The following is a 12381-nucleotide window of genomic DNA, read 5'->3' as shown; positions in this document are numbered from 1 at the left end:
GCAGTACCTGCTGAGTCATCTGAACTTGTGTAAATTCTTTTTCTAATGTGTATATCTTTGTGTGTATAATGGGTATCGTATATTTCTTTATTAGATTATAGATTGCAGCATGGCAATCCAGGAGGAAGCCAAAGAGCCATATGTCTCGTCAGTGCTTCCCTGGATTATTTTGCACCGGATTATCCAGCATGAAGAAGATGCCTTCCGATCCCTTTGCTGTCAGCAGCAGCAGCTCCAAAGCCAGGGCGAGGAAGGTAATAGTTTAATTTGTCAGTGTTATATGTTGTTAAACCATTGCTCCTTATCCTTTTCTTCTTTGGCATGTGTATGGGAAATGGCTAGTATTCTTTTGTCCCCCTCACTTAAGGAGTCTCCAATCTTCATTTCCTTGCCACAGCAGACAGTTGTTCTGAGGAAAGGTTTCCTTACCAAAGCATGGAGAAATAAGTAGCTGGGTAGGTTAGCTCAGTTTTGTACTTAGGAGATATAATTACTGGCATCTTTCTTCCAGTGAGTCCTGACACACCTATGCTGCCTCCTTCCCTCATGTTACTGAACACCGCCCATGAGTACCTAGGAAGAAGATCTTGGTGTTGTAACTCAGATGGTGCCCTTCTCAAATTCTATGTGAGTATTGATGCCTAAATATTAAAAAAAAAAATTTTTAAATCTGTTTTTTCTCCTGTTCCCTACCCCCATATACATGTATTGGAATGGCCATTTTGTCCTAGGTAATGAAGTATTTAAGGATTGTTCTTCCCAGCTGTTGTCTATCATAACTTTTTCAGATTATCTGGCTTTCCTAAACAAACAAAACCATGTCATTTGACTGGGATAACAGACTGTCTTATGATTACTCAGTCACTATACATTTCTTTGAAACTGTAAAGCACTGTATAAATGTTATTACTGATTTGCCTGAAAAAATTATGCTCTTGTATCAGCCTGTGTTCTCAGTGGTCAACACAAAGTTCAAATTATGCAACTTAAATTTTAATAAAGCAATGGTGGTTTCTGTAATTTTTTTTTTTTTTTTAAGAGAGAGGAAAAAAAGAATTAATTGAACTGAGGTTTTCTGAAGTTAGTAGAAACCATGTTAATGAATGGTATCGTCAGCATCCATCAACATTACTTGTAACCTGATGACTGATCATAATGATTTTTTTTTTTAATTGTGCTCTGGTCCAGATATCTGGTTCAAAGGGCACTTGTTGCTCTGCAGTGTGGGAGCAGAACCAGACCTGTCAGTCACTAGCTGCAAGGGAATACCGTGACCCTGAAATTTTTATCTGCCTTTGCAGCAGCTGGTGGTTCATCCAGATCTTCCTGCTGCAGAGCTTTACTGAAACTTTGTTTCAAGTTTCTGAATAATTTTTTGGCTTAGTAGTGTGTCTTATTTCGCTGCCATCTCCTTGGGCTTCTTCCCTCCTTTTGGGGGAAATTGTCCCCCAGCTCTACTTCTCCCTTTGAGGCATTTGCAGCAGCTGGCACCCCTACAGGCTTCAGGGGAGACAGCTAAACCAAGGAAAGGCAAACGGCGAGGTCTGTATCCTTCCTCTGTTTGAGTGTCGCGTTAGGGAACTCAGCCAGCTCTGTGGACAAGATGCAGTTTCTCTAAGCTCAGTCTGAGCAGGTTTGCCTTTGCTGCCATTCCCTGGGCATGAGGGATAGATGAGGCCAGCTCTGCTGGGCAAGACACACGCATTGTCTCAGCAGCTTAGTCTAGGTGGGGTCACTTTGGTTCCCCTCCCCCAGGCAGGAAAGGAGGCAGCTAGGATTAGAAAAACCAGCTCCAAGGGGTAAGCAACTCCCCCCTCTCTCAACTCCATGAGGGGAGTAATGCCAGAATGGCATCATGACTTTGTCCCTAGAGCCCTCACCAGCAGCATGCTGCTGACTGCAGAATTCAGCCACTTCCTACTCCTCAGGCTCTCCTCAGTCCATGGATGGAGGACACTGGATACAATAAGGATGCTGCTGACACCAGACAGCGTGATAAGGGACCTTCATGCCCAGCTCCCTTCCCCTGCTACTGACTCTACAACAGGCTTCCCAGGGGTTATATACTGGGCTGGAGCCTCCTAGGGAAATACAGACCTGTCTGGCCCATGTGGCTCCCATGTAATAAACAGGAGTCCAGTCTATCCTGAACTCCAGGCCAGTACTGAAAGGGGGCTCATACGGGCCTGGGGGGGGAGAGACAATCAACAGGGGGAGTGCTAGTCACTAAATATTTTTGTAACCGTGTTTGAGCCCAAATTTGCGTCTTCCTCTAAAGCAGGATCATAGGAAAAATACCCAAAGGGCAAATAAATAAATAAAATTAGTGCTGTTTTCCCTGCTCATGTTCCTGGGGTACAGCAACAGATAATCCTCAGCACCTAATTCCCTTGCTCATATTCACAGAGTTCAGCACAGCAGATCAATGCAGAAAAGACTGGACCACAGAGATGCACTGATTCCTGTGGGCATGCACACATACTCAAACACGCACACACACAAGGAATTCTCCTGTGGGGAAGAAGTCTAACTGTCCACATCAGAATTTGAGGCTCAAAATAAAATGTGTATATTAAGACAAAAAAACCCAAAACACTTTCAGGTGGAGTTCTTTGAAACTATGCTAGGACTTCTGCAGCTGCCCTAGACAATTCTTTAATAATTCTAGGTTGATCTGAGGAAGAAATAGGTTTTGTTTACCTTGTCCATGCATCATTGCTTAGTGCCTACTGTCTTACAGGAAGACTTTTCTTCATTGTATTAATGTTACAGCTAGATAGTATTATAGAATCCGGAGTGGATTTTAAGGCACTAGTACTGCAGTATTAGTAGATGAAGGGAGGGCTGTCAGATCACTGTTGACTTTTATGATGATATATAGTGGTTTAGTTAATGCTGGGGAGAACAAGTCTCCTATAGCCAGCAGTAGAATTTTTGTCAGCAGATGCTTCCTCTTAGCTAACTAGAATTTAGAAGGTGCATCGCTTACATTTAGATTAGCACCCCACATGTGTTTGTTTCAGAGCACACTAACCCTGAATTCCAATACTTGAGTCATCAAGTACTTTTAACAAAAGCCATATTTAACATTTTGTAGCTTATTACAAGTAGTCAGTAGCAGCTTTCAGAGCCAAAAAGGAGTAGAAAGGCTGAAAATCAGGAAGATATTCCAGTGTGGAAGAAAACATTAGAAGAGAAAATGGGCTTCACAAGCATGCTAGACACAGGTGTGTGTTTTACACAGTATCCCATCATAGTAAATTACCACCATCTGTAGGTGAACCATCTGCTGGCACACATTGCACTGCTGGTGGCTGAAGGATATTGTGTAACAAAAAATGTTAATATGGCATTAATACATCTACTATAGCCACAGTTTGAAGCATTCATTACAAAATCATTCTGGATTGTTGCTAAGAAAGACTATTATTAAAAGCTGAGTAAGGGCACAAGTTGTACTTGTCACTGTTCAGATAATTCTGTCAAATGGGTATTTTAGTGTTTATACACTTTGCATTGGGCAGGCATGTCATGCTTTTACTACAGTTTGTGGTAATAATTTACTCTTTCCTTTCATCCTGGTCACTATTTACCTCCATTGCACACTTTTAATTTTCAAAAATTGTTAATCACATTTCCTATGACACACTCTGCCATGATAAAGTGACTGTGACTCAAAGCTTCATTGAAATACATTCTAAAAATTCTCATTTCACCCTAATTAATATGTATTCTCAGCTTCTAAAAAGTGCTGTATGGTTTGTAGCACAGTTCTGCTAATAGGAAAGCCAGGCTGTCAGGAATCGAGGCCTGCAACAGAGCCAGTCTCTGGGCAACCTAACAAGTGCAACTGGCCATAGTAGGCTGCCTGATTGGCTACAGGGCCTTACTTGTCAGAAATGTAAGAAGACCAGCTCTTAAACCCAGCAATAGCTGCAGTTCGGTGACTGCTCAAAGCATTCACCTATGATTGTGATAGTTCCTGTGACTGCTTGTTGCCAGCTTTTGTCCCTTAATTGTTCCAGCCCTGCTCCTGCCTTGGATCCAGCCCTGCTCCAGCCTTGTCTTCCTCCAGGTAACCTGGCTCTGATCCTCTGCTCCTATTTCTGACTGTGTCTCTGCCATCTGGCCTCTGACTCCAGCTCTGACCCTAGGCTCCTATTCTTGGCTACGAATATCTGCTTTAAGTGCTGGGCCTGAGTCCTGCTCCAATCACTAGGCACGGACATCCACATCCCAGCCTCACTGCCCTACTGTTGAGTCATCAGGTCACTCATATTTTCTCTTGTATAGCAAAGGGTTTCTGATATCCCTTTTGGCACCGTTGTTTCTCTACCTTCTTGTACCCAAATGACCATTTCCTCTACAATCCAGTTTCACAGCAAAGAATAATGAAAAGCCTAGAGACACAAACTAAGAAAATCTAGGCCACTACTCAATTCTTTATAAGCAGGTATGAAGTTTGCATTACAAGTACAATTTTGTTCTGTAGCCTTTCACCTCTGCTACTTGCTTTAGAGTCTCTAGGAACACAAAGACCAAGGGTAGTGACCACACATACATTCACAAGTATGAGGTCTAGTCTATTTTACAAGTTTTATTAAAGTTACAATTAAAGTTATTACCTGAGCATATAGAAGTTCTATACAGACCTCTGCACGAGTTACAAATATAGTTACACACACATCATTAACAACAGTGTTAAGGTCTGATGGGTCTCTTATGGATTGATCATCAGTAGAGGGATGGTTCCTGCTGGAGTTTCCCATAGGGAGTTCAATTTTCCCACTCTGGGCACCCTCTTTTTATGTGTCTATACCTACATTCTGCACATGTGCATAAAAATGTGAACTCTCTTTTTCCTTATTGGTCTGATGTCCTGAAGAAACTACAGGGACCCCAATTTCTATAGATTGTGTAGGCTCTCTTTATTCTCATTAGCATTGACGCACAATCTGTATCATGTGGTTAAGATACATGTTGGAGACAAGATTTGCCTTTACAGTATTTTTATGATTTAAAATTAATCTTCTGGCTAATTTTTTGCAATATTACCACTTGGTACCTCTTTTCCCATAATCTTAGGGCATCGGGTTATTCTTTGGTCACTTATTTATGTCAGCATTTCTTAGCTCCAAGGCCTAAAATAGCTAAGCTAAAATCTTGCAGGCCTCAGCCTATAGGCCTTGCGTTTCAGCCCTACTTGCTTAGATTCCTAATACATGATTATTCCCTCTACATACCAACCAATCTTGTACTTCTATAGTCCTACAACTTAACTCTATTTAGCATACAATGATTATATGTAACATAACATGTTAGTTAATTACACACAATTAATGAACAATAAACTAAAATCATTGGCTGTAGTTCCTGTTGGGGAAAAATAAAGGATCTCATCGCTTCTAGTGCTAATTCTATAGTTACCTTTCTTATTTATAGTATGATGGCATTTTGCCTTGTTTTATTACTAGTTTCTATTGCAGTAGTGCCTAGAGCCCCATCCTGATCCCCAGACTACTTGTTGTCACTGAAAGGTCTATTTGCATTTTTTGTGAGAACAGAGGTATTAAAGAAAAGTTACCAATCATTATAAAGGAGGACTACAAATGGTGTGAGACTTATACAAAGTAGAAGCAATTCATAATGGAGAACATAATTCTTCTGTGCCTGTAACCTCCCAAAATGATTTCACTAGCAGCTTTTCTTTCTTCTTATCCCAAGTTAGTTTTTACTTAAGCTCATAGAGATGCTTATTTCCCTCATTTTTACTTCTGGTACTACAGTGCCTCTTACAGAGAAGAAATGGAGTAAAGTTTCCAACAAGCATTTGACATATTTTGAATGTAATTTCCATTATCAGTGTGTACTGAAATGTGATTAATAATACTTCAGTTCAGCAGCACCGACTTTCTAATGTGCTGGGGGTGGTCAACCCCCCCAGCTCTGCCCCAACCCTGCCTCTTCCTGCCCCACTCTGCCCCCAAGCGCACTATGCCCTCTCCCCTCCCCTCAGTGGTTTTTGCATGCCGCGGAACAGCTGATCCGTGGTGGGCAGGAAGCACTGGGAGGGAAGGGAAGGTGGTGATCCGCAGGGCTGCCAGCACGTTGGAGATGCTGAGGGAGTGAGGTTGGAGCTGGCTGCTGGTGGTGCTCAGCACCTACCATTTTGTCCCTATTGGTGCTCCAGCCCTGGACCACCCCTGGAGTCGGCACCTATGCTTCAGTTGGTGGTTAAAACCAGTCTTTCATACAGGGGCAGAATCAAAAACACAGATTACTCTTGGTGAAAATGCCTGTAAATGACACTGAAAAAATCAAGACCTTCACAAAAATGTTCCCTTTAGGGATCTTATCAAAGATCTCATAGAGCCACCTTTTTTACTCTTCAGCCTTCTATTGCAGATCTGTCCCCAAAATGTTGTAGAACTAGGTGTTATCCTTTTAAAAAAAAAAAGGGGGGGGGGGGAGGGCAGCTGATGGCTACCCTCTTCTTCTCCCCATAACTGTGGAGTGAGAGCTGATCAATTGCAGCCAAGATAGGTACATTTGCAACATATATTCACACTGTGCATTTTGGGGATAATATTTGTGTAAATTTTATATGCAAAACTGACATTGCCTTTGGCCTCCTGGTAAACTATTAATGCAGCCCTTTGTATCCTAATATGTGAGCATCCTTACCTGGTACATAGTTAAAGTTTTTCTTTAGAAAAGGCTTTCCTGTTTTCCATTATTTGGCCTGCAGAATTACAGAACTTCAGGCTGTAATTGGTATTACATTTTCAGTGAGAATCTGTAAATGATTTTTTGTAGGTTCTAATGGAACTTCCAGACCTAAGGGGATTTGTAAATATGTAGCATAAACTTTGAGATCAAGCTTAGAAGCTCTTTGTCCAAATCTCAGACAGATGATATTTCCTCTTATCAGTCAAGGTTAGGTTTTCCCATCTCTAAACGTTCACTGGCAAGATGGAGAATTTTCTCTATTAAAGAGAATTATTTCATATAACATGGCTCCTTCCCATCTGTAGTGGAGCTCACTCATCCAGAGCTGTGGATGCCTGTTGGGTTGAGATTTGGAAAGTTCTGTTAACTGATGTTTGTGAGATCTGTCAAACTTTCAGTAGCCATTACAGACTCCTCTGAGGTTCAATCTTCTCAGCAATAATCCAGCTGCCTTCTTTGACCCCTAGTGTATAAATAGATCATGGTATCCTACAGGTGTAGTTCAAATGTTGTGGTAGAAAAGAAGGGATTACTGTGCAAGACAACGCCCTCTCTTTTCTTGCATGAATTTCATTAATTATCGCAGGTATTCCTCCACATCCTCTGAACTGGCGCCTCTTCTTTCTCATTTTTCTGTGTCTTTGATGGTGATATTCTTCCTGAATGTCAGGGCTGGTAAAATGTAATGCATTTGTTAGAGTAAACCACCTAAATGTGCAGAGGGAAAGGTAATGAGAGAGCTTTTCAGTGACTTTTAGAAGTTTGGGAACATCAAGCTGAGACAGTCTTCAGTAAATGAAACTGGAAGAGAACATAAGTATCACAAATACAGAAGGTAAAAGAATGGTATTAGGTTACAGTGTAATGGAAATGGACATATTACAAGAGTGATGAGCATGCAGAGACGTGGAGAACATTTGGATGCGAGTAACAGAGAAACATTAAAGTTGTTTTGTGCATGTTCTGTTCCATATAGGCTTTTATTCTGCGTTCCTCATTGTAGTATCTGAGTGCCAGGGTTAGGAAAATAAAAATAGGAAGCATATAATTTAATGTGAAATTCAGTTATCAGACCTTGTTTGGCTTATGATGCTTGTGATGTTCTAGGTGTGGGTACTGCAAAAGGAGCTTGCAGTGTCTACCTCTGAAGATACTCATCCCTACAAAGAGGAACTGGAGACAGCCCTGGAGCAGTGTTTTTACTGTTTGTACAGCTTCCCAAGCAAAAAGAGCAAAGCAAGGTACCTGGAAGAGCATTCTGTGCAGCAGGTAAGATAAGCACAGTTTACCTTTAGTGTAACACCTTAGAATGCTGAAGAATATGGTTTTCTCCTGTGTCAATATGTTGAGCTGAATTATTGGGAAGGAGTCATAATTACTAGGGCCTTTTTTCCGGACCTGAAATTCATTTCCTTTATATATGGTGAAAACTCCCTGGATCCCTAAAATAAGTATGGCACAAGAGGGCTAGATGTTGGAAATAAAGCCAATTGTAGCTTTATCCATGCTATAAAAAAACCCCTAAAACACCAAACACCTGATCTTACAGTTGATGAATATGGAAAATGCAGGGTAAAGTGAAGCTGGTAAAATATTAAAATTTTTATCTTGCCAAAGCGCCGATGGAAAATATTGGTTAGTACTGATTATTAAAACTTATAAAATTTAGTTTGGGAGAAGCAGAGCTGTGAGGAATCTCCAGAAGATATTTCACTCATTGTTAGACTGTATAGCTTTACAATTTACCAAAAAACAGATGGTCATGAAACTGTCTCCTGTGTCTGGATTTTACCCAAGAAAACACTTAATAGGTTAGTGCCTCTGAAACCATAACATAATGAGCCTGTTAAGAATTTTGTAGTGCAGTCTGCTGAGTGATAGTATTTTCTTGCTCGTAGTCTGTCTGTGAATTATTCTTCTCAACCTCACCTCATCCCATATGTATGATATGCTAGAGGGCCAAAAGAAGTGTCTCAGATAGACGATTTTGTAAGACTAATAAAAAGGAGGAGGAGATGAATGGGAAGGGCAAAGAAAGGAAAAAAATAAAAGGATTGTGGGAGAAGAGAATCCCTCCTGCTGGAAACGGCACTTCTTGTCTAAAGAAGGTGGGAGACTCTGGGTGAAATCCTGGCCCCACTGAGGTAAATAACAAAACTCCCATTGACTTCACTGGGGCTACGATTTCACCCTGTCTTCAGAAGAGCAGATGGGGAAACATGACTCAATTAGCTTAAGATAGGAAAACTACAAACACATGAACATTTTTTTAAAAATGTAGAAAAAAGGTGATGACGCAAGGATGTGACTGGCTAGTTTACGGTTTGATTTGAAAATGCTTCCAACTCTGTAATTGCTGGGGACGCACCTGGAATTTTCCTTCTCCGTTACCGGGATTTGAGTTTCAAAATCTACAGCAAATGTAGTTCTTTCCTTCTCTCTCCTCTCACATCCTCCATGTCAGTCTCCAAATCTCCTGTTTCCCAGGCAGGTCTAAGCAGACTCTCCAACTCTTCCAAGTAAAGCTATCCTTATTAAAAACATTTGTTAAGTTACAGTTGAGAGTCTTAGCCTGTAATCACTGTGATGAACATTGTATCTTAATAATGCCTTTGGATGTTCCATTCTGGGAAGATTGCACTGGTTTTCAGCTGATGTAATGTTTTTTTTTTATCCTATTCTTAAAAAATGTCCCTAGCTTTTGACTTTGAGATAATTTCGCTCTCTCTTTCTCCCACCCCCTTCCCTTAAGGTGGATCTGATGTGGGAAGATGCGTTATTCATGTTTGAATATTTTAAGCCCAAAACCCTCCCTGAGTTTGATAGCTACAAAACCAGCACTGTATCTGCTGATCTGGCCAACCTTCTGAAGAAGATTGCTACAATTGTTCCTCGAACAGACAAGCCCATGTTAAGCCTAGATGATGTCTCTGGCTATATTGAAGGAACCTTCAGCAAGGTACAGTTAGTTGTGTTTAAAAAAACTTCAAGGGAAGGAAATGGCTATATTGTTTCGTTTTCACAGTAGGGGATTGTTGGGTGGTGTCTGATTTGACATTTGATGCTCACAAAAATCACATTTTAATTGGGTTAGAATGGCCTTTCCAAAGCTTGTAGTTTTACAAGGAAGAGGTACAATGTAGATGAATATGGATAGATTTAGGGATGTGGGGAAGTAGTATATACAAAGCTATTTTAAAATATGTTCCTGAGTCATCTAAGGTTTTCTGTTTTCAGGTACCATCTCTTCCAGAGGGTGCAGACTACTCTCCTCCAGTGGTGACTGAGCTGTATTACCTCCTGGCAGACTACCACTTCAAGAATAAAGAGCAATCTAAGGCCATTAAATTCTACATGCATGACATCTGTATTTGTCCAAACAGGTCAGTGTTGTTCATTCCCTTCAGTTTATCAGTGCTGAAATGAGGGAAAAATCAGGGGTTTTGTTCTGTTCGGAAAGTAAGAAAACTTTCTGGTGTTTATTATTAGAAGTATGTTGTATCTTAAGGAGCATTTTGGGGAAAAACGATGTTATTAATCATCAATTATTTGACATTTTCTTTTTGGTTTCTGAAATGACCAGAATTCAGAGAGAGTGGAAGAAATTGAATTATAATTAGGAAGAGCAAGAGGTATGATAACTGACTTGACTTTCTTTTCTCTTTTGCTCATTGGTTTCCCTGGGGCAGTGAGAAATGGAAACTAGATGTCAGTGGTTAACTGCATAAGACAAACACATACCTCTCTCGATGGATTAGCTGCTTGGGCTGGGTTTTTTAAGTTTATTTAGATTTGCTGGCAGAGAGGTGCTCTAAAATGGGTCAAAATGGACAGAGCTGTATTGTTCTGATGACCACTAGTTAAACTCAAAAATATTTCTCTTGTCTGCCTTTTCAGTCTTCACCATCTCAAAGGGATACTTTCTAAGGTGAATAAGCTTCACAGTCCCTCATTTTAAAAATTGTATTTTCTATTTTAAAGTTCCTCCAAAAAATGAGCTGCAATAATCTTAAAATACCAATCGATAAACCTAGGACATGCAAATTAGGCTTTTTCCTACCAGCTTCCTTCTAATGCGATGGCAAAGGGATTGAAGTTGACTAAAACTTATTCTGAAGAGCAAAAATATTGTTAAATTAAGTCATATAACAAAGCAACAGGGAGATTGTAGGCACAGAGCAAAGTTATATGTGTAACTCTGCAGTCAAAACAAACCTAGCATCAATGGTTGGTCATGGTTGAGTCTTCCAGTTTAGGAACTGGGATTTTTCAAGTGTTGAAATCTTGATTTGATGGCTTATGATAAAACTGCAAGAACATTTAATACAAAATGATGATTTTTTTGGAGGGGGAGGAGTAAAGCCTGTCAGCATTTGAGAGTGTCACTTTAAAATTCTGCTCCACAGGCTGCATTAATTTGTTACAATTAATTATCCAGCAAGGAATATCTTATATAGCAACATAGTATTTTCACCCCAGTTACTTGGCACATTATCTTTTCAAAATATCTAGTTTTTAAAACCCCATGGAACGTGGGTCTTCAGATCACCTTTTAATCTGGCATGGAGTGAAGTTTTAAGTCAATGTTGGTAAGCAGAAACTTAAAAGTATTATAAATATGATTAACCATCTGGTGCTAGAATCACATTAAAAAGTGGAAGCTCTATACCATTGCTAAAATGGTTTAGCAATTTGGGTTCATCCAATGTGGAGAATACCCTTGAATTTACTGTCACTTATAAGTAAGGATATGATTTAGTCACGGAGGTCATGGATTTCCTGACTTTAATGGACCTCTGTGACTTCTTCAGCTTCAGCCCCCTCCGCAGGGGCTGCAGGCCGGGGCTGGAGCTGTCCTCCCCACAGCAGCCGGGGCTGTCACTCCCACTGTTGGCAGTCAGGGCCGGAGCTTTTCCCCCCACAGCAGCGGGGGCAATCAATCCCCTCCTGCTGGTGATTTTTAGTAAAAGTCATAGACAGGTTGCAGGCTTTCATTAATTTTTGTTTATTGTCTGTAACCTGTCAGTGACTTTTACTAAAATAACTGTGACAAAATCTTAACCTTACTTATAAGCATAGTGCTGAATCTTGAGGTACTTCGTCGCAAGGTAGCTTTTACCATACCATAGCATGGCGTGCACTCACCGCCGCAGTGCCTCCTGCTGGTTATCTCGGGAATTAGCTCTTCCAGCTGCGGAGCGCCTCCTGCTGGCTGGTGTCTCCGTACTGGTACCTGCTTCCTTTCAATCTCCACCACTGTACTTCAGGCCCCGCATCCCCACCCCGGCCCTCGGTGCCCCTTCTCTGGGGTACTGCGCCACTGCACTGCCCCCAGACCCAGGGATCATCCCCTCCCTGGGGAACCTCAGTCCCCTAAGCCCACCTCACCTCAGTGATCTACTGCCAGTCTTCATCTACCCCTTCCCTCAAGGGCAAACTGCAGTCTGAAATGGCCGTTCATCATCGGCAAGGGGGTTGGACCTGCTGCTGCTTCCTTCCCTGGCTGCTTCCCCACAGCCCTAGTACCTCCTCCGGCCCTGAAAGCAAGGCCTCTGCCTGCGGGTTTGCCAGGCTGGCGCTTCCCTACCTCCTCCTGCCCTTCCCCAGAACAGCACTGTCCAAGGTACCCTTTTCTCTATCCAGGAGCCAGGT

At 41.4% G+C, this 12381-nt stretch overlaps 1 protein-coding gene across 19 annotated transcripts in view; it reads left to right on the top strand.

Annotated features, from left to right (window-relative positions):
• CABIN1 (calcineurin binding protein 1) overlaps window positions 1-12381 on the top strand; it is a 212816-nt gene that overhangs the window by 35623 nt on the left and 164812 nt on the right. For all 19 annotated transcript variants that reach the window (XR_006285947.1, XM_043529061.1, XM_043529059.1 and 16 more), the window contains 5 exons: window positions 95-254; window positions 512-627; window positions 7837-7998; window positions 9482-9688; window positions 9967-10112. Coding sequence is in view for 18 of the 19 variants with exons in the window: in XM_043529061.1 (XP_043384996.1) it covers window positions 95-254; window positions 512-627; window positions 7837-7998; window positions 9482-9688; window positions 9967-10112 (791 nt within the window). In the remaining variant the exon portion in view is untranslated. The remainder of the gene's footprint in view (window positions 1-94; window positions 255-511; window positions 628-7836; window positions 7999-9481; window positions 9689-9966; window positions 10113-12381) is intronic.

The sequence above is a fragment of the Chelonia mydas genome, chromosome 15 (genome assembly GCF_015237465.2).
Source record: "Chelonia mydas isolate rCheMyd1 chromosome 15, rCheMyd1.pri.v2, whole genome shotgun sequence".
In the NCBI taxonomy this organism is placed as follows: Eukaryota; Metazoa; Chordata; order Testudines; family Cheloniidae; genus Chelonia; species Chelonia mydas.
This window is presented reverse-complemented; position numbering and strand designations above follow the sequence as displayed.